At 44.4% G+C, this 23,048-nt stretch overlaps 1 protein-coding gene across 2 annotated transcripts in view; it reads right to left on the reverse strand.

Annotated features, from left to right (window-relative positions):
- The window catches only part of ELAVL1 (ELAV like RNA binding protein 1), a 121,771-nt gene that overhangs the window by 83,567 nt on the left and 15,156 nt on the right, over positions 1-23,048 (reverse strand). For both annotated transcript variants that reach the window (XM_073594638.1, XM_073594631.1), the window contains exon 2: positions 11,404-11,585. In XM_073594638.1, coding sequence (XP_073450739.1) covers positions 11,404-11,575 — 172 coding nt within the window. In that variant the 5' untranslated portion in view covers positions 11,576-11,585. The remainder of the gene's footprint in view (positions 1-11,403; positions 11,586-23,048) is intronic.

Raw genomic sequence — 23,048 nt, forward strand, 5'->3', positions numbered from 1 at the left:
CATGATAATGTAATGCGCTCACCTCCATTTTGGGATGTGCATCAGAGTCTCAACGGGGGCCTTAAATTCGCTGGGCTCCATGCAGATGGGGTGGAAAAGCCAGATCCAGCGGAGCCCTGCAGGTTGGATATCGTTGGGACTCCCACTATTAGCTGCAGAGTGGGGCTCGCCTGTATGGAGGCACTGGTGTGTGCAGTGTGGTGGCCATCGCCGCAATTTTGTTGGAGCCCTCTAGGGGCGAGAGGAACAAATCCAGCTTCAGAGGCGGTGAGGTCTCCTTTCTTCTGTGGGGCATAATGCGGCAGTTCCCGAGCCTCGGGAGAGTGGAAGGGCCATAGGGAGAGTATCAGATATGGGCGGGTGTCGCGGTGTCCAGTGGAGCGTAGCACTCTTGCTATGCAGCCATCTTCTGGAGCATCCATCTCACTATTGCCCTCAGTTCCCTCATCTCCGGGATAAGGACATAATTTATCCAGGTACTAACAATCATACAGGCCAATATGCTGTAAATTTTTATACCCCTGCTCCATAGTATTAAACATTACCAGCATTATCTTTTCATATCCACACACATACTAGGGCCAATTTAGACAAGAGCACATGGCCGCATCGCTCATTCACATGAGTTCTGTGAATGAATCAACTACAAGTACCGACATTCTTTGCGTATGTCGGCTTGTAGTTCTAACTGAACTGCTATGGTGCTGTTCAGTGCTCTGGTAGTTTATTGCTTCTTTCTGCCCATAGGGTGTATGGGCACACAGCTTACACTGACAGTCTGGAGGAATCCTGCATGGCTCTTACAAAACCTTTACCTGCAAAAAAAAAAAAGTGCATTTATTGTTATTTTTTCTCCTTTAGGCAGACATGAATATTCAGGACAAAGCGACCATGTGTGTAAATAGCCTACAACTAGACCACTTTTATTGATTCTCCAGCACTTCTCTTGTTGCTGTCACCACAAAATACCTGAGCTTCTGGGTATGGGAGAGCATGTGTCCACCTCCAACAATACAGTGCACAGGTCCAGTAGCCAACCATACTCAAAAGAGGGGATTGCTAGAACCTCACCAAATGAATAGTGATCTGGTAAGTAATATTAATAAATGTAACTTACCAGTAACCTAGTTAGCCACTGACTCAGTCAATGGTGTGATTCTTGTAACGCAAATTGCATCAAAGCTAAAATCGGGGTAAAAACCCAAAGAACAGGAGGTTACTAAAGAGACCAAGCAGCTTATACTAACTAGATCTTTATTAAAAAAAAAGGTATATATAATAAATTTCATACAAAAAAATATATCCTACATTAAAAGCGGAGCCCCACCAAAAAAGGGGAAGCTCCGCTTGTTTGCTTCCTCCCCTCCTCCACTGCCACATTTAGCACCTTATTTGGGGGGGGGGGTACATGTTTGACGGGTACTCGTCCCCACTTCCTCAGGAGACCTTCCAGCAGGGAGGTCGCCCAGAAGTTTGGTCCCCCCCTCCTTCCACCACCGCCGTCATTCAGAAAAGATCTACCGGGGTGCCAATGTCGAGGGATTCCTGGACAAGCAAGTGTCCCAATATTAAAAGTTAGCAGCTACAGTATTTTTAGCTGCTTAATTTTTGGAGGGTGGGGGCTGGAGCTCCGCTTTAATCTTCACCATAGCTGAAATAAAAAAAAAAAAAATAATAATAAAAAAGGACGCAGTCTAAAAATCACAGCAGCTGCGCAAACACACCATGCATACTGACATATCTAAAATCGCACCAAGACTAACAAGTCATCGGGGAAAGAGCAGCCCAGAGACATGCTTTATTACACTCAGACTGCATTATGGGCACGGCCAGGCTGCGATTATGGGCAAGGCTGATGACCTGTGACGTCCTAGCCATGCCCCGCTATGTCCAGCTTCAGCCGTTGCCATAACGGTGCTAAATCAGCTAAAAGTAGTTGGATCTGTATGTGCGTATATATACATATACACTGATCATGTGTACATTGATTGCCCCAAACTTCCACCATGACAACTACTCTGATTATTTAATAGAACGTCGGAGGAGTGCATGACCCACGTATAAGCGTACCCTGATTTCCTCCAGTTTACAGAAGTTCCACCCGGCTATCATAGGCCTCCAAGAAACCCACCTTACCAGGGACACTGAATTGTTTGCAATACCCCTGGGTTGCCAAGGTGTTTCTAACCACTCACGCTGTCTATTCTCAGAGAGTAAGTGTATTGATACAAAAAAGTCTCTGGCTTATCAGGAACTAGACTCTGATGGACTCACCTGGGCATTTTGTATTTCTGCATTGTAAAACTGTTTACTTTAACCTTTATTTTTGCCTTAGTGTACAGTGGGGACGGAAAGTATTCAAACCCCCTTAAATTTTTCACTCTTTGTTATATTGCAGCCATTTGCTAAAATCATTTAAGTTCATTTTTTCCTCAATGTACACACAGCACCCCATATTGACAGAAAAACACAGAATTGTTGACATTTTTGCAGATTTATTAAAAAAGAAAAACTGAAATATCACATGGTCCTAAGTATTCAGACCATTTGCTCAGTATTTAGTAGAAGCACCCTTTTGATCTAATACAGCCATGTGTCTTTTTGGGAAAGATGCAACAAGTTTTTCACACCTGGATTTGGGGATCCTCTGCCATTCCTCCTTGCAGATCCTCTCCAGTTCTGTCAGGTTGGATGGTAAATACTGGTGGACAACCATTTTTAGGTCTCTCCAGAGATGCTCAATTGGGTTTAAATCAGAGCTCTGGCTGGGCCATTCAAGAACAGTCACGGAGTTGTTGTGAAGCCACTCCATTATTTTAGCTGTGTGCTTAGGGTCATTGTCTTGTTGGAAGGTAAACCTTCGGCCCAGTCTGAGGTCCTGAGCACTCTGGAGAAGGTTTTCATCCAGGATATCCCTTTACTTGGCCGCATTCATCTTTCCCTCGATTGCAACCAGTCGTCCTGTCCCTGCAGCTGAAAAACACCCCCACAGCATGATGCTGCCACCACCATGCTTCACTGTTGGGACTGTATTGGACAGGTGATGAGCAGTGCCTGGTTGTCTCCACACCTACCACTTAGAATTAAGGCCAAAAAATGATATCTTTGTCTCATCAGACCAGAGAATCTTATTTCTCACCATCTAGGAGTCCTTCAGGTGTTTTTTTAGCAAACTCCATGCAGGCTTTGATGTGTCTTGCACTGAGGAGAGGCTTCCGTTGGGCCTCTCTGCCATAAAGCCCCGACTGGTGGAGGGCTGCAGTGATGGTTGACTTTCTACAACTTTCTCCCATCTCCCAACTGCATCTCGAAGCTCAGCCACAGTGATCTTTGGGTTCTTCTTTACCTCTCTCACCAAGGCTCTTCTCCCCCGATAGCTCAGTTCGGCCGGACCGCCAGCTCTAGGAAGGGTTCTGGTTGTCCCAAACGTCTTCCATTTAAGGATTATTGAGGCCTCTGTGCTCTAAGGAACCTTAACCTCCCTGACGGTATTCCCGAGTGTGGCTCAGGGTTAAATTTCAGCACCATTAGCGGCAACACTGAGCCACACTCGGGATTGCATTGCAGGATCCTGGAGCGGTATACTTACCTTGTCGCCAGGATCCTGCAATGTCCCCCCCGTGCTGTCTGCGGGCTCCGTCCTCTGCCCGAACCCTCTCTGTGCCAGGCTCCATTCCCTGCGAGCGTCACGACGCACAAGGGCGGAGCCTGGCGGCATATTCAAAAAATGTAAAAATCATAACACATACAGTACTGTAATCTTACAGATTACAGTACTGTATGAAATTTCACATCCCTTTTGTCCCCAGTGCTTTGTCCAATGGCCTGCATGCAGTTTTATATTATATATACTGTTCTTTCTGCCTGGAAAGTTGAGATTGTTCATAGCAACCAAAAAGTGTCCCTTTACATCAAAAGTGGCTTTAGACCAGCTAGAAAACAGCGATAGTAAATTAAAACACTTGCAGAATTGAGCAATTGTGAAACAAGGGGAAATTTATTTTATTATATTATTTTTTTTTAATTATTTATATTTATTATAATTTATGATTTTGTGTTTCAAACTTCATCATACCTGGGATATCTACTAGACTCTTGGACAGATTTAAGTGTGTTATTGTTAAGAATTACAGGCCTACAATATAAAACGCCAAATTTCCATGCAAAATAATTGTACCGCTTTCAGCACCTAAAATCCGAAATAATCATACCGCCAGGGAGGTTAAGTGCAGCAGAATTTTTGTAACCTTGGCCAGATCTGTGCCTTGCCACAATTCTGTCTCTGAGCTCTTTAGGCAGTTCCTTTGACCTCATGATTCTCATTTGCTCTGACATGCACTGTGAGCTGTAAGGTCTTATATAGACAGGTGTGTGGCTTTCCTAATCAAGTCCAATCAGTATAATCAAACATAGCTGGACTCAAATGAAGGTGTAGTACCATCTCAAGGATGATAAGAAATGGACAGCACCTGAGTTAAATATATGAGTGTCACAGCAAAGGGTCTGAATACTTAGGACCATGTGATATTTCAGTTTTTCTTTTTTAAAAATCTGAAAAAAATGTCAACAATTCTGTGTTTTTCTGTCAATTTGGGGTGCTGTGTGTACATTAATGAGGAAAAAAAATGAACAAATGATTTTAGCAAATGGCTGCAATATAACAAAGAGTGAAAAATTTAAGGGGGTCTGAATACTTTCCATCCCCACTGTATATAATGTTATTGTATGTTAATAAGTAATTTAACCGGTTTTAAACACCAAATCTCAAAACGAGGCTCTGCCCTTAAGTGGTTAAAGATATTCCGAGTGGTCATTTCTCTTTTTATAGATTGCTACTTTGGAATACTCTTCCCAGGATAAAATTGTAACAGTTGCATTATCCCAAGGATGGTGGAGGCCTGGCGCTTGCCAACCCCTGGCTATACTTTATGGCTGCACAATTACAGCAATTGGCGCCTTGTCCCCCACCCCTGACAGAGCCTCTGCCCGTTTCATGCTCATAGACACTCGTAATCCATTCCGGGGGGTCTGGAGGCTCAATTGTTCCAGAAACCAAAATAAACAAATGCATACCTTCGTGGTCCTTTAGAAAGTATGGACCAAGTCTAAGCAATTACAACGTTTGACGGGGGTTTACTATATGTAGCCTGATCTGGGGCAATAAAACTTATGCCGAACTGGCCAAACTCCAGAAGGGGCTTGGATGGCGCACTCAGACCAACCAACTTGTCGCACATTTTTGAAGACGGGAGACTACTACTGTCTTTCCCAGATCTACAACGCAAGTTTGCCTTGCCCTCCAATATGCTATTTTAATATTTACAATTGCAGCATGCAATTAGGGCCCAGGGGGAGGCTGTGGAATTGGTACAAATCTCCCACCTCCATTTTCCATATTCTCCAAAATGCCTCTGAGACCAAAGGTTTTATTTCAACGTTATCATATGCTCTTAACAGAGTTTCTTAAAGTTGATGTAAAGCCTTACATATATCCAGTGAAGTTAATGGCCTCAGATGATACACGGGGATGAAACAAATCTCCCTACATACGTTTTACATGAATATCTGCTAGCTTCATATACAGTTTAGAAAGTGCACGTCCTGTTAGAATTTTCTGTTCCCCATTCACCTGTGGTGTGAATTCTTTGCTTATACTGGGAAACGGCTGATTGGAGGAAAGGCACACACCCCCCTCCACATAGGCAGATACTTTCAGAGCTGTGATTTGAATAGACCAGCTCTCTGCCAATTTATAGCAGCCACCCCGGTTTTATCAGTTGACTGAGAACTTGTCAGAAGTTATCATGCTCATAACGGAACGGAGCAGGAGAAAGCCACGGGACTTAGGGCTTTGAAGAGAGATAGAAAAACACTGCAGATATATCTGCCCAGCTCAAATTTCATGAATGGGGGTTTACAGCCACTTTAAAGCTTACACCATAAAAGGTAATGTCCCAGTGGAAGGTGGACCTAGGTTCCCTTTTGGGTGACCAATGGGAGGAAGATTTTCAGTCTGTCACTACCTGCTACTTGAATGTAGTGCAGAAGGTATTCCAACTGTACATTCTGCTAAAAGTACACTACACCCCCAAAAAACTAAACAATATGAGCAGGCTGCCAGACCCATTGTGTGGTAGGTGTAGACAGGTGCCTAAACTTCATACTGTAGATATTGGAGAGAGGTCCTCACCACACTCAATCGTGTCTTCCAAACAGCTGTTCTTCTAGTTCCAATTGGCTGCTTGCTAGGTGTTCTGGAAGAGGTGATTCCAGAGGAGATGACAAGAGTAGCTTTCTCTCAGGCTCTATTGCAGGCTAGGAAAATTATTCTTATGGGGTGGAAATCAGCCATCTCACCTGTCTGTTAAAACTTGGATACATCATATGGGGAATATTCTTCTCGAATGGTACACATATACCAGCACAGAGGTAGACCTGGTAAGTTTGATAGATTATGGGCTCCCTGGCTTGATACTCTGAGCCCGTAGACAGACTTCTACAATGCCCTGCCAGTTGAATGCACCCACTGGTACGGAGTATGTCAGCAGTCTCCTAGGACTCTAATGCTGTATTATTTGGCTCATACTAACATACAACAGAGGTCTTGGGCACTGATTCGGTGAGATGCTTGACTCAATTTTTATCATTCTGATGCAACCATTTGTACATTGCGTCTTGCTTTAATACAGCACACTGGACCGACCGTTTTCGTATACAAATAAAATTATATATATATATATATATATATATATATATATATATATACACATATATATATATATATATATATATATATATATATATATATATATATATATATATATATATATATATATATATATATATATATATATATATATATATATATATATATATATATATATATATATACATACACACATACCCCTATAAAACCTTTTTGCGATTTAAAAAAAAAAATAAAAAAATAAAATCATGCAGACAGGTAATTTCTGAAATGCGTACTCAACTCTGCCAGGCTTCAAAAGTAAGGAAGCAGGTGTTATGAGAGTGGTATAAAATGGGTCAAATAATTTTACAGTTATTAGCAGGTTTGCTTTACCTAGTTTAAGACACTGGACGTCCTACACATGCCCAAAAATATGCCATCATTGTTTACAGGATGTGTGTAGCACGTCTTGTCCTTCTGCACTCTCCCCCCCAAACTTCCCAGCTATTCTCGGTATCAAAAATAAATAATCAGTGTGCGGTGTGTGTTCTATTTCATTCACCTGCAGATCAAGGGGATGAACATTGATCTGCAGATGTCAGTTAAAGTGGTTGTAAATGCTTACATATACCCTACAGGTAACAAAGCTTACCTGTAGGTTAAATGAGTAGCTCCTAAACATGCACCGTTCAGGAAATAATTTAATATGCGGCAGCCGGTGATGTCACCAGCGCATATGCGCTCTGAATAGCATACCCGTGCCATTCCTTCCAAATACTATGCCGTGGCACGACTCCGGTGCAGCCTGCGAGCCTGGAAGACAGACCAAGTGAAGATGGAAGCCCTGTCAGTGGTGACACAGAGCTGCTGGAGGGATTGGTTTCAAGGCAAGTCTTTCATAATGTGCTAGTATGTGAGGGCCTACAAAATAGGCGATAGAGTTATGGCATTTTTTTTTTTTTTTACTAGTAAGGGCAGTGATCTGCAATTTTTGTCGGGACTGATATTGCAGCAGACAAATTGGATACCTCTGACGCTATTTTGGGACCACTGACAAGTATACAGCGATCAGTGCTATAAATATACACTGATTACTGTATAAATGTCACTGGCAGGGAAGGGGTTAACACTAGGGGGGCGATCAAGGGGTTAAATGTGTTATCTAGGGAGTGATTCTAACTGTGGGGGGAGAGGACTGACTGGGGGAGGTGGCCGATCAGGTGTCCCTATATACAAGGAACACAAGATCTGTCTCCTCTCCCCTGACAGGACGTGGATCTGTGTGTTTACACACAGATCCACTGTCCCTGCTCTGTGGCAAGCAATCACGGGTGCCCGGCGGACATAAAGGCTACAGGGTACGCGCATCGGCTCCTGAGTGACGCGGCAGGAGCGCCCCCTAGACAGCCGGGAAGCCCAGGACGTCATAGGATGGCAGCCCAGGATGAGAGTCCACCTTGCGGCTGTCATATTAATATACGCAGGATGGGAAGTAGTTAAAGTAAACTATTTTACTTGTCCCTACAGGTAAGCTTACCAATGTATAATATTTAGGAGATAGTCACATGGGCAAAAGCCGATGATATCACCCACAAATGTGCAGTGACTATCTGCTCTTATGCGCAGTGACGATCTGCTTTTAAGGCATACAGCGTGCTGTGGAATGCAGAATACCGTGCTGTGCCAACCGCGCATGCCTTCATCGCAGCCACGGCCATTCATACAACCAGAACCTGGAAGACCGGGTGAAGATGGAAGCGCCGGGAGTAGTGACAGCACTGCGCTGAAGGGCTCCATGTGCGGGTAAGTCTGTCATAATGTGCAATGCATACTGGTACATTAGGACTTAAGCCTGCAGTGGGGACCATTAAAAAAAAGAGAAAAAAAAATATTGTGGTGGCTTACTTCAATTGAGATAAGTATACACTATATAAGGATACGTTTTGTTCATATTCCATGTCCGAGGTTTACAACCACTTTAAAGAACCCCGACAAGTAGTTCAGTAGTAGTAGTTTTTTTTTTTATAAAATATGTTCCTTTGTTAAACTCTTGATTAACCCTTAGTTTACGCCAATGAGCCCTAACTACTCCTTATTTCTCCACTTCATTAAACGTATTTTCCTGCCAATTTTTTTTTTTTTACCCAATTTTTTTTTCCTTTTAGTACTACTTTATTAGCGATGTTTAAACATTTTTTATTTTTAGATTTGGTTTTGTTTAAACCATTTTTAAAAACTATTTTTAAACACTGGTCAAAAAAAGAAAAAGTAGGTTTAGTTTTATTGTTGAAGGTCTGTGAAAAAAAACAAAAAAAAAAAAAAAAAACTTTCCGTGCCAAATTCCCGCACCACATTCCAATCTCATTGCCCTTGCAAGCTGAGACAGGTGTCAGGGCAAAGCTAAGGACACCCCAAACGTAGATCACAAATGCAGTGTGTTTGTCCTCGCCTGATCACATGGTACAAAAGGGTACCATATGATACGGTTGCAATGTGTTTCCAAAAGTAGTGCATGCACCGCTTCTGATGAAGTGCGGTGCCATTTCAGCCCACTGAAAAAAAGAAAGGGGCTGAAATAGCATTGCACAGCATGTCTCCATGCTGTCAGAATACAACAGATCAGTGGGGAGTTTTATTTGTTCAAACCACTGGTTGAAGGAATAAAAAACAGACTCATCTATGGACTGCCTTAAACTGTCCATAAACTGTTCCAGTTTTGAACAAAAATTCTTAGGAAAATTCGTACAAAAATTCTCAGAACATTCAAATGCCATACAAGAGATTTTGTTTGCTTTAACATTTGATTTTGGAATAAACGGAGTTTACTGAACAAAAACCACATACACTGTTAGGAATTCTTTTATTGAAGAAAAAAAAATTCCCCATCCTATTCCTTCAAATCAAAGCTGCCAACACCGGCAGCTCCTACCTGACCTATGCACAGAGGCGTAGCTTGAAGCTTGTGGGTCCCGATGCAAAAGTTGACCTGGCCCCCCCCCCCCCCCCCACTACTTCCAACGTGCGTTCAGATACATCCACCGTACGCCAAGATACCCAAAGTGGCTTAAGAGTTTTGAGTTCCTCTTTACATCAGAGGACAGGGAATACTGCTGGAGAAGCAGGACAGGGATTACCGCTGGAGAAGCAGAGGACAGGGACCCCTGAAAGGTCACTTGGCAGAGCTCCTTTACCATTCCAGCACTGTATACAGCCCCCCCACACTACTTTACACACAGTCTGTCAGTCTTCACAGGGTGTATCTGGCTTTTATGTTGCCCTTCTGATCTGTGAAATTCTCTGGTCGGAGCGGCAGTGTCAAGAGAAGCAAAATGATACCCCGGCTCCACTGCCAATATGGTGATCTATAAACTGTGATCCGGTGCTCTATCCAGGACATTCAGGCCCCAAAATGCAGTACTTGAATCAGAAAAGGTTCTGGCGACTCGGAAGCTCTTGAATAAAAGTCCTTTATTGGGTTACATGGGTACAGACTATGCTGACGCGTTTTGGCTAAGAAGCCTTCATCAAAGCATTGCTTTGAAGGCTTTTTAGCCGAAACACGTCAGCGTAGCCTGTACCCATGTAACCCAATAAAGGACTTTTATTCAAGAGCATCCGAGTCGCCAGCCCTTTTCTGATTCAGGAGCGGCAGTGTAGTTGCAGTTGGCAGATACACCCTGTACAGATCATGGCTAACTGGCTGTGTTGTAAAGGAATGTGATTTCAGCCCTGCAGAGGAGGAACAGTATATAGTGCTGTAATGGGAAAGGAGCTCAGCAGCCGGGCATAGCATGCAGGGTGGAGGGGGTGGTCAGGGGGCAACTTAGATCTGGGAGGGCAAAGCCATGTGACACAAAATCTGGAGACTGCAGCCCTTCAGGTCCCCTCCCCCCGAGGAGGTGTTAAGGGATTTGTTTTAGCAATTTCTGAAGGTTTCTCTGTCAGTGTTGGGAAGGACACCTCCCGGAGGTGTGTGTCTTTTCTCCAGTTGTCAGGGAAGTAGGGTAAGTAGACATCCCCGGATGGGGGGGGTACAGAGAATCCCAGCTGGTGACTAGGAGACACTGAGTAGTGTCATAGCTCATCAGTGACATTGGTCCCATCATAGCTACAGGACGGCACGCTCCTCTTCTTGCCTCGCTGAGCTTGGTTACCATTACATGTTGCCAGCACACAGCACAGACACTTCCCCATCCTGGGCTGTTCTCACCTCGTGCAGCTCTCCATTCAGGAAATGGCTCACAGCTTCTCCCCAGCCAATGGGAACAGAGGGGTGTGGACTGTGGAAGGCAAAGTAGAAGCTCAGTACTTGAGCGTGGCTGTGGGGCCCTACAGCAGATCGGAGCTGGATTTTGTGGAGAATATGATATGACAGGGAGGCTGCAGGGGCCCCCTGGAGCTAGGGATGGGGTTGCGATTGTGACCCCTGCAACCCCTTATGCTATGCCCATGCCTATGCATGCCACATGCCTTAAAAGGAGAAAGGGATGAGTGGGGTGAGAGGAGAGTAGGCTGCTAGGATGCACAAAAAAAAAAAAAAAGGGGGGGGGGGGGGGCCACAAAGTGAGGGTATGCCTCCAATGAATGTTTTCATCCTCTTACTAAGTTTTAGATTTACCAAAGTAGTGCTTTTGGATACAGATATAGCTGTTGCATTTTATCCAGCATTTAGAGGCCAGTTTTACTTTTTTAGCAAACTGAAAAAACATACTAACCTGCAACTTTATCTCGAATTAGCTTTGCAGACTCCACCTCGCCAATGCTGCTGAAAAGGCTGCGCAACTCATCTTGTGTCATATTCTGGGGTAGGTAGTTAACAATTAAGTTAGTTCTACCATTATCATCCCTGCATACATCATCCATGTGATCTTCATAACCGTTAGACATCTTAAAATATCTGTAAAAAAAAAAAAAAAAAAAGTTTAATATATATATATTTTTTTAATATGCAATAAACATTTACATAGGAACAGATAGGTTTAGAGGGTCATTCCAGACAAAACTGGATATTTCTATTACAGCTGGTAGACTTAATTACCTGCAATTTGCACTTCAATGCACTGTCCTACCTGCAGAAATGCAGGGAAAGAAGTTCCCGACCCTTTTTTTTTTTTAAATCGCGTTGCACGGAAACGCACGGTACCAGGTGCTTTTGAGAGTGTGAGATGCATTTGCCATTTATAGCACCCTTGCGCATTTGCTAAAGAGCAGCACATTTCCAACACACAGTAGTGTGCACCTAGCCTCAAAGTGGAACTTCAGTCATTTTTTCATCTTTCCATCTATTAAATCCTCTGCCCTTGTTTTAACTTTGGATAGTAAAACATTTTTTTTTTCTGCCAGTAAATACCTAATACAGCCCACTTCCTGTTTGTCTGGTAAAAAGGCCTAGGCTTATGACATCATGCACAGCTCTCTCTATCACTCTCGTGAGTTTGCCAGGAAGAGATATGGGGGGGGGATGAGTCATAAGAGGGCCAAAGAGAGCTGCAGGTGTGCCCGTGTAAATCTAGGAAGTGAACAGGCAGCAGCTTTAGCTGCTCACAGTTAAAAATGGATGCAGCCAGACTCAGTGGAGGGAGATTTTTGCAGCATATTTGGCAAGTATAGAATAACAGTATATATAAAATATGCAAAGTGTTTGGAGGGAAGCTTCAGAATGGCGAAGATGTTTTTATTACAAATTATGTGAGCAGACTGCAGTTCCTCTTTAAAGTGATTCTAAAAGGTTACATTTAAAACAAAAACAAACATGTTATACTTACCTGCTCTGTGCAATAGTTTTGCACAGAGCAGGCCTGATCCTCTTCTTTTTGGGTTCCCCTCCCGTGGTCCTGACCCCTCCCCTCCCGCTGAGTGCCCCCATAGCAAACCTCTTGCTATGGGGCATTCGAGCAGACTCGCTCCAGAGCCGCGCTTCTGTGAATTACAATTGCCAATCCACACACAGAGTATAGCTCAGCCCCACCCCCCGCTGTCTCCTCATTGGCTGTGATTGACAGCAGAAGCCAATGACTCCCACTGCTGTGTAAGTCAACGAGGAGAGAAAGAGACCCGAGAGCCAGTGCTCTCATGCACATCGCTGGGGATGGGGCTGAGGTAAGTATAAGGGGGAACTCAGGGTAAAGCTGCACCAAGAAGGTTTTTTACCTTAAAAGTGTTTAAGGTCAAAAGTCTTCTAAAGTTCCCTCTGGTATATATCACCAAGCTCCCCAGTGGATGTCATTTTTAAAAACATGCAGTATAATAGCTTACTCCAGAGCACGTTCGGTGCTCAGCTGACTGTCCACCAGTCTCCTGTCCCGATCATATAGCTGCAGGGAGAGGTGCTGGAAAACCCCTGACATCAGCCGAGAGGAGGAGAGGAGACCAGGGGGCAGTCACGTGAGCGTCAAACGGCACTCTGAAGTAAGCCATTATACCGCATATTTTTAAAAAGGACATCTAGTGGGGAGCCTAATATTATATAATAGACTGAACTTTAGAAGAAAAACATTTTTTTTTATAGCAGGAGGGGAGCATCGGGGAGCTGACAAGCAGAGAGGGGGACAGAGGAGACACAGGCACAGAGCAGGGCTGCGGCTGATTGAGACGTATACGCTGACAGCGGTGTCAGGCCTCAACAGTCCTGATTATCTTGGTCAGCGTACAGAGGGGAGGGAAGAAGCTGGCACGATCAGCCAGGTATTTCAGGTGATACAAGGGGCCAAATGACACAGCACAAGCACTGTGCTGCACAATATGCTTTAAAGAAACAGGATCAATTTTAAAGTTGAAGTAAACCCTATGGTTTTCAGCCAAGGATGCTGCTATCTTGGCCTGTTTAATCTTCAGCTGCCATGATGCTGCACGCGATCACTTATGACATCAGCCATTGAATAGTTTGACAGTTTGGTTGAGAGCAAAGACAATGTGACAAGTTCCGCAGCACGCTTTAAAACGGTTAACCACTTGCTGACCGCCTGCCAGTTATACTGCTGCGGAATGGCAGAGGCAGACAAATCCCAATCATTGTACGGTGGGCGGGCATGCGCCCCCCCTCCCCGATGATCGGATTCGATCAGGAACCAATCAATCCCCAGGCCAATGAAATCTGGCCTGGACCTGGTGATCGGTCCTGACAAATGATTTCCTTCCCCTGTCTGTGTAACTGTAAACACTGACTGAACGCTCACCGGGGAGGGGTAATGTCATCCCTCCTCGTGTCGGTCTTTTCGTTCCAGACCGAGAGGAGAGAAGACATCTAAGTAAGTGCACCAACACTACACTGCCACCAGGTCATGTAGGCACACATTCACACCCTGATTACCTACCCCCCCCCCCGTTAACCCCTTCACCACCTGTCACCCAGTACAGCAATCAGATTTTTTTTGATTGCTGTACTAGTGTCATTAGTGACACTAATCAGCGTTAGGTTTAGGGATCCCCCAATAAAGGTTTAACCTCTTGATTACCCCGTGTCACCTGTGATCACAGTATAAGTGTCACGGGTGACACAGTTTAGTTAAAAAAATTTTTTTTTTTTTTTTATAGCATCAGGGCACCCACCATATTTTACCCAATAAAGGTTTAACCTCCTAATCACCAGGCGGGGGGGGTCGCTAATAGGAGCTTTTTTACCTCCGAGTCTCACTGCAGTACCAGTAAATTTAGAGCCCAAAATGGCAAATCGAAGGTACAGTAGTGAAGAGGCCTACACGTTTCTGAGCATGACAGATAGTGAAGAGGAAGTGACTCATCTGTCATATTCAGGCTCAGAATACGAACCTGTAGACAGCAGCGGCACCCTGACAGATAGCCGACGAAGGAGTTGTGGTCCCTGCTGTCATTGAGGTGCATAAACCGCAGGTCCCTTGTATGGAGCAGAGAGCCAGTACTAGCGCCGCTATCTCTTCTGGTGAACAGGCAAGCACCAGCGGCCTAGTACATCCACCACTGCAACACTTGGTGATGTGGCGAGTCCCATAAGTGCAGTTCAAGCTGGCGAGGTGGCAAGCAGGAGTAGTGTCCCGCTGCCACCAAGAAAACAAAGACAGGCCCATCGAGCCCATAGTGCCCTTCCTGCTGCATTCGCCAATCCTAATTGGGAACCCACTACTTCTGCAGCACCTGTGCTTCCCCCATTCACATGGCCAACCCGGAATTCAGGTAGAAACAGTTGATTTTACGTCACTTGATTTTTATTTGCTGTTTTTCACCAAAATTCGCTGACCCTTGCCAGAGAATGAAGACCAATTACGGTCTCCGAATTTAACCACTTGCCGACCGCCGCATGTACATTTACGTCGGCAGAATGTCACGGCTGGGCAAATGGGCGTACCTATACGTCCCTTTGAATTTGCCGTCCTGTGGTCACGTGCGTGCGACCCTGCCGCAAGTAGTATCGCGGGTCCTGCGGATACCCGCGACTGTTTCACGGAGTTGAAGAACGGGGAGATGCTAATGTAGACAAGCATCTCCCCGCTCTGCCTAGGGACACTGTCACTGATCATAGCTCCCTGTGATTGGGAGCTATGATCAGTGACGTATCACTCGTAGCCACGCCCCCTACCAGTTAGAATCACTCCCTAGGACACACTTAACCCCTTCCTAGCCAGCTAGTGGTTAACCCCTTCACTGCCAGTGTCATTTTTACAGTAATCAGTGCAATTTTATAGCACTGAACGCTGTAAAAATGACAACGGTCCCAAAAATGTGTCAAAATTGTCCGATGTGTCCGCCATAATGGTGCAGTCACGATAAAAATTAAAAAAAAATAAAATAAAAATGTCATAAAACTAACCCCTATTTTGTAGATGCTATAACTTTTACGCAAACCGATTTTTTTTACCAAAAATATGTAGAAGAATACGTATCGGCCCAAACTGAGGAAAAAAAAATAGGTTTTATATATTTTTTGGGGATATTATAGCAAAAAGTAAAAAATGCATTTTTTCAAAATTGTCGCTCTATTTTTGTTTATAGCGCAAAAAATAAAAACCGCAGAGGTGATCAAATACCACCAAAAGAAAGCACTATTTGTGGGGAAAAAAAGACGTCAATTTTGTTTGGGAGCCACGTAGCATGACCGTGCAATTGGCAGTTAAATTGATGCAGTGCCGAATCGCAAAAAGTGCTCTGGTCTTTGGCCAGCCAAATGGTCCGGGGTTTAAGTGGTTAAGACCTTTCTGGGCCTATCCCTCCTCATGGGCGTAACTAAAAAGAGTGAGTTGCGGTCATATTGGTCCACTGACCAAATTCACCATACGCCCGTGTTCTCTGCCTCCATGACCAGGACACGATTACGAGCAGATCTTGCGGTTCATGCATTTAAACAATGAACTCTGTCGTCCTCGGGGTGGCCCTGAATTTGATCGGCTCTACAAAATTCGGCCCCTCGTAAACCATTTCAACCAATGTTTTGCAGCCTTGTTTACCCCATCAAGTTGTCTGCGTCGATGATCCCCTGATGAAGTATCTTGTCATTCAAACAGTATCTTCCCAGCAGGCGTGCCAGATACAGGGTCAAGATGTATAAGCTCTGTGACAGGGCCACAGGCTATACATGTAGTTTTATGGTGTGGGACTTGGTGTCACCCTTATTTCGGAAAGGGGTACCACTTGTATGTGGACAATTACACAAGCGTGCCACTTGTTTGATCATTAAATTGGCGCATGTGGCACCGTGCAATCTAATTACCGGGGCTTTCCCCAGCGGCTTGTAGATTCCCGTCTTAGGCTGGGGGAGAGAGCCTGCTTGAGATGTAATAATTTACTTGCTGTGAAGCGGATGGTTAAGAATAACGTTTGTTCTTTCCTCCCTGCACGCAGACACGACAGCCCAAATTTCTGCGGCGACTGGTGTTGTGGAAAAACCCCTCTGTGTCCACGAATATAACCTCAATATGGGAGGGGTGGACCTCAACGATCAGTTGTTGGCGCCGTACCTAATTGCCCGTAAGGTCAGACGCTGGTATAAAAAAAAAAAAAAAAAAGTGTCTGTATACTTATTTCAATTGGCTTTGCTGAACGCACATGTGCTATACAGAGCTTCAAGACGAACTGGATCCTTCCTTAAATTCCAGGAAGAGATCATCAGAACCCTTCTGTTTCCAGACGGTGCTCTGGCCCAATTTCCCAACGCAAATGCAGCAAGCCAGCTGCATGAGAGGCATTTTCCGCATTTCCTCTCTGGTACCCCTAGCCCAGTGGTTCTCAACTCCTGTCCTCAGGACCCACCAACAGGCCAGGTTTGCAAGATAACTGAAATACATCACAGGTGATATCATTTGCTGCTCAGTGATTGCAGTATTCCAGTCTGCATCTCCCCAAGGTAATACTTAAAATCTGGCCTGTTAGTGGGTCCTGAGGACAGGAGTTGAGAACCACTGCCCTAGCCAAAGAACACCCCAACGAAGATTTCGTGTCTGTAGAAAGCGCGGATTTGGGCATGACACCCACTTTTATTGTCCCTCCTGTCCTGACCAACCTGGTCTTTGCATTGGTGACTGTTTCGAACGCTATCACACACTAGTTGAGTATCAGCATAGGGTATAGCACCACGCAGTCATCGGCACACGTACACATGGTCTCGAAAGATGTGATGGCCATCACATTTTGAGAGACCCTAATCTGCAACGTTCAGTTTATAGTTTATTTTATTTTTTTTATTTTTTTTTACAGTTTTTATAAACGTAAAAAAAAAAAAACAAAAAAAAAAAAAAATAGTATTTTTCTTCTCTCTATTGTTCTCTCTCATGTTAATCACACACATAGGTTGGACTTGATGGACTTGTGTCTTTTTTCAACCTCACCTACTATGTAACTATGTTCGCTCTACTGTCCGCTCACTATTGTTCTATATCTAGCGTTGTCTCCGTTTTATTTTTATTGTTGTTTTATTGTATTTGATTTGCAGGTATGTAATGTTTGTTTTATTGTTAACCATCATTTGCTTAGCAGGTACGTCATTCAGCTGCAGTGCGTATTTATTTATCTTGACAGCAACAGCATTTGCTCCCACGATACATAAAGCCGTGACTCCAGCGCTGTAGTTCTTCTATGGTTTTCTCTGGCTCTCCTGTCCCAACAGGGAAAGTGAAAATGCAGACGGTGGTTCCGCCAGCTTACCATAGAGCTGATCAGAGACCAGAACGGCTCCGATCATCTCTATGGCCTAAAATACCGGAAGCTACGAGCATTTCATGACCTATTGCCATCATAGGGGATATTTACATTCCCTGAGATAATAAATACAGGGGGCTGCACATACAGGGGTTGTTCCAAAGAAGTGGGGTTCTTTAAATAAGTGGCACTTCTGCTCTTGCACCATCCATCTGAACATCATCTTCTCTCTTCACAGGTAAACCTGCATTTATACCTCCACATACCTTAAAACTCAATATTGCCTGACTGCACAAATGCATATTTGGTAAACCTGCGTTATACCTCCACATACCTTAAAACTGAATATTGCCTGACTGTACAAATGCATATTTGGTAAATCTGTTTGTCACCACTGTTTCAACTCCATCTGTAGCCATGCTCACATTATTTCAATGTTTATTTAGCCATTAAGTCTTACCTAAATTATGTGTTCCATTATCTTTACAATTTTGGCCTTCTAGTCCCCTTGCAGTTTGATTGTGGTGTGAAAGTTATGCCCTGCTAGCTGTGTTCCTAATATGCCCTCCTAATTGATTAATTGCCAGATTCAACCCACACCCAGTATAAAAACAAGGCCTTCCTTACGGGGGAACACATACAGGGGGCTGCACATACAGGGGTTCTTCCAAAGAAGTGGGGTTCTTTAAATAAGTGGCACTTCTGCTCTTGCACTTCAGCGATTTGCAAAAAGTTAACTATAAAAGACTGCAGGTGACCCCATTTCCAAATTCTATCATCTTCCTCTCTGAAACATGCACTCTTTACCTCTCCTCCTTTTCACAATTGCTGCCTCTCTCCTCAAACTCTTTCTTCATCCCTCTGCTCCACCCCACAACCTGTACACATCACCCTCACTTCTCCCCTCCCCCTATTACTGCACTCATCACCTCTTTCTAACTCTAAGCCCACTTGCTAACATACCCCCCAGGATATTGAAGCATGTCCCCTCATACAAATCATATTCTCATATTACCTCCCTCACTCTTCTGCTTCTAATCGCTGGAGATATTTCCCCAAACCCTGGGCCCCCCTTATTTAACTGTGCCCAACACACCCATCACCCTACACCCTCTGGCAGTAGTCGCAATCTACACAATTTAGTCTCCATTCCTCTTCTTCCCAACTCCAGCCTCCCTCTCTCCTGCGCCCTCTGGAATGCCCGCTCTGTCTGCAACAAACTCACTGCTGTTCATGACCTCTTTGTCACTAATTCCTTTAATCTACTTGCTTTCACAGAAACCTGGCTCCACGAATACGACACCCCTTCTCCTGCTTCCCTCTCCCAGGGTGGCCTTCACTGGACTCACGCCCCTAGGCCTAATGGACGCAAGGGAGGTGGAGTGGGATTCCTCCTATCCCCCCAGAGCACCTTCCAGGTTACTCACCCTCCTCCCTCTTTTTCACTCTCATCATTTGAAGCTCACTGTATACGTCTATTCTCTCCTACTTCCCTAAGAATTGCTGTGATCTACCGGCCCCCTGGACCATTATCGACTTTCCTTGATGAGTTTTCTGCCTGGCTACCCTACTTTCTCTCTTCGGATATTCCCACAATCCTTCTCGGTGATTTCAACATCCCTGCTAATACAAACACTCCTGCTACTTTTAAACTTCTTAGTCTAACCTCTTCATTTGACCTGAAGCAATGGGTACAGGCTTCTACTCACTCTGATGGCAACACCCTTGACCTTGTATTCTCTTACCTATGCACTCCATGCAACTTCTCAAACAATCCTTTTCCTCTCTCCAACCATCACCTTATTAGTTTCTCTCCCCGTTTTCCACCACCTTTCTCCCAAATCGCCTAACCATCACCCGTAGAAACGTTCGCAACTTCAACTCCTCTCTCCTCTATTCAGCTACTGACCACCTCTATGACAAAATATCTCCCCTGTCCTGCCCCAATCAAGCCATGTCAATCTACAATAAATCTCTGTCCTCCACCCTGGACAAGCTCGCTCCCCTCACTACACGCAGAATCAGGCCTCGACCCCTACAACCCTGGCAAACAGATGACACTAAAATTCTCAAAAAATGTAGTCGCGCTCTTGAGCGTCTGTGGCACAAGACTAAGTCTCTCAAAGACTTCAACCAATACAAATCTGCCCTCCAAAAATACTATTCTTTCCTCCACACTGCCAAGCAAACCTATTTTACAACTCTTATTATCACCTTCTCATCCAATCCAATCTTCTCTACCTTCAACTCTCTACTTTGTCCTCCACCGCCTCCCCCCACTGACTTACTCACTGCCCAGGAAATCGCTAATCACTTTAAAAACCAGATTGATACAATCCGTGATGAAATCTCCACTCTACAGGTATCTCCCCCAGCTAAGACCCCATGTCAGGTACAACTGACACTCCCCCCTATTCAAATCTGCTACTCCAGACAAAGTTGCTAAACTCCTATCGCCCACCTAACCACCTGTCCCCTGGACCCTGGACCCTATTCCCTCTCAAATGCTACGGTCACCCTCTGACCCACATCTTCAATCTCTCCCTCACCTCTGGCATCTTCCCCGATGCTCTAAAACATGCACTGGGTACTCCCATACTCAAAAAGCCGTCCTTGGACCCTACCAATCTTAACAACCTACGCCCTATCTCCTTGCTCCCCTTTTCCTCTAAACTCCTTGAACGCCTGGTTTACAACCGAGTGACCACCTCATTAAAAACAACCTTCTTGATCCCCTTCAATCTGGATTTCGCCCTCAACACTCCACAGAAACTGCTCTTTTAAAACCCACAAATGACCTACTAACTGCAAAAACCAACAGACACTATTCTGTACTCCTACTTCTAGATCTTTCAGCTGCCTTTGACATGGTTGACCACCCCCCACCCCCCCCCCCTCAAAAAAAAAAACTTTACTCCCTCGGTCTCCGTGACTGTGCTCTTCAGTGGCTCTCATCATACCTATCCCAACACACCTTCAGTGTCACTTACAATTCTACTTCCTCCACTCCTCTTCCCTTCTCTGTCGGGGTCCCCCAAGGTTCTGTTCTTGGACCTCTTATTTATTTTCAATCTACACTTCTTCCCTTGGGTCAGCTGATAGCCTCTCATGGCTTTCAATATCATTTCTATGCTGATGACACACAAATCTATCTCTCCACCCCTCAACTCACTCCATCAGTCTCCTCACGCATTATTAACTTACTAACCGACATATCTGTATCGATGTCACACCACTTCCTCAGCTTAACTTGTCCAAAACCAAGCTTATATTTCCTCCCCCACGTGCCTCTTCCCCTGACTTCTCTGTCAAGAGCAATGGCAAAACCATCCACCCGTCCCCACGTCAGGGTGCTAAGTGTTATCCTGGATTCTGAACTCTCCTTTCAGCCCCACATCCAATCACTTTCCAAAGCTTGCCGCCTCAACCTCCGCAACACCTCTAAACTACGTCCCTTTCTAACCAGTGAAACCACAAAGCTCCTGATTCACTCCCTGGTTATCTCTCGCCTTGACTACTGCAACTCACTCCTCATTGGCTTACCTTTAAATAGACTATCCCCCCTTTAGTCCATCATGAATGCGGCTGCCAGACTCATCAACCTTACAAACCGCTCAGTGTCTGCTACCCCTCTCTGTCAATCCCTCCATTGGCTACCACTCGCCCAACGAATTAAATTCAAAATACTATCAATAAGTTACAAAGCCATCCACAACTGTGTCCCCAGCTACATCACTAACCTAGTCTCAAAATACCAACCTAATCGCCATCTCCGTTCCTCCCAAGATCTCCTGCTCTCTAGCTCCCTCATCACCTCCTCCCATATCCACCTCCAAGACTTCTCCCGAGCCTCGCCCATCCTCTGGAATTCAGTACCCCAATCTGTCAGACTGTCTCCAAATTTATCCACTTTTAGGCGATCCCTGAAAACTTTCCTCTTCAGAGAAGACTATCCTGCCTCCATCTAACAACTGCACTATTTTCTCCAGTAGCTCATCCCCCACAGGTATTACCCTTTTGTATAACTTGACCCTCCCTCCTAGATTGTAAGCTCTAACGAGCAGGGCCCTCTGAATCCTCCTGTATTGAATTGTATTGTACTTGTACTGTCTGCCCTAATGTTGTAAAGCGCTGCGTAAACTGTCAGCGCTATATAAATCCTGTATAATAACAAAAAAAAAAAAAAAAAAAAAAAAAAGCACCCTCCCCCCCCCACTCTCGCGCAAAGGCAAACGCAAAAGTAAACAGCAATTGCATCATGCATGTGAGGTATCACCGCGAAGGTCAGATCGAAGGCAGTCATTTTAGCAGTAGACCTCCTCTGTAAATCTAAAGTGGTAACCTGTAAAGGCTTTTAAAAATGTATGTAATTTGTCACCGCTGCACGTTTGTGCGCAAATTTTAAATCATGTCGTGTTTGGTATCCATGTACCTGGCCTAAGATCATCTTTTTTTATAATCCATCAAACATTTGGGCAATATAGTGTGTTTTAGTGCATTCAAAAAAAATGTTTTGTTTTTTTTTTTTCTGAGGAAAAACAAAGGGGGGTTTGAAAAATTGCTGCGCAAATACTGTGAAAAAAAAAAAAAAAAAAAATTATATATATATGTTTGGGGGTTCAAAGTAATTTTCTTGCAAAAAAAAAAAATATTTTCAAAAAGTGTCAGAAAGTTTTGTCTTCAAGTGGTTAGAAGAGTGGGTGATGTGTGACATAAGCTTCTAAATGTTGTGCATAAAATGACAAGACAGTTCGACCCCCCCCCCCCCCCCCCAATAACCCCATTTTGCCCATTTTGGAAAGTAGACACCCCAAGCTATTTGCTAAGAGGCATGTCGAGTCCATGGAATATTTTATATTTTGACACAAGTTGCAGGAAAAAGACAATTTTTTTTTTTTTTTTTTGCACAAAGTGGTCACTAAATGATATATAGCTCAAACATGCCATGGGCATATGTGAAATTACACCCCAAAATACATTCTGTTGCTTTTCCTGAGTATGGGGATACCAAACGTGTGAGACTTTTTGGGAGCCTAGCCACGTACGGGACCCCGAAAACCAAGCACCGCTTTCAGGCTTTCTAAAGGGTGTAAATTTTTTATTTCACTCCTCACTGCCTATCAGTTTCGGAGGCCATGGAATGCCCAGATGGCACAAAACTCTCCCAAATGACCCCATTTTGGAAAGTAGACACCACAAGCTATTTGCTGAGAGGTATGGCGAGTATTTTGCAGACCTCGCTTTTTGTCACAAAGTT

The sequence above is a fragment of the Aquarana catesbeiana genome, linkage group LG01, assembly GCF_042186555.1.
Source record: "Aquarana catesbeiana isolate 2022-GZ linkage group LG01, ASM4218655v1, whole genome shotgun sequence".
NCBI lineage: Eukaryota > Metazoa > Chordata > Amphibia > Anura > Ranidae > Aquarana > Aquarana catesbeiana.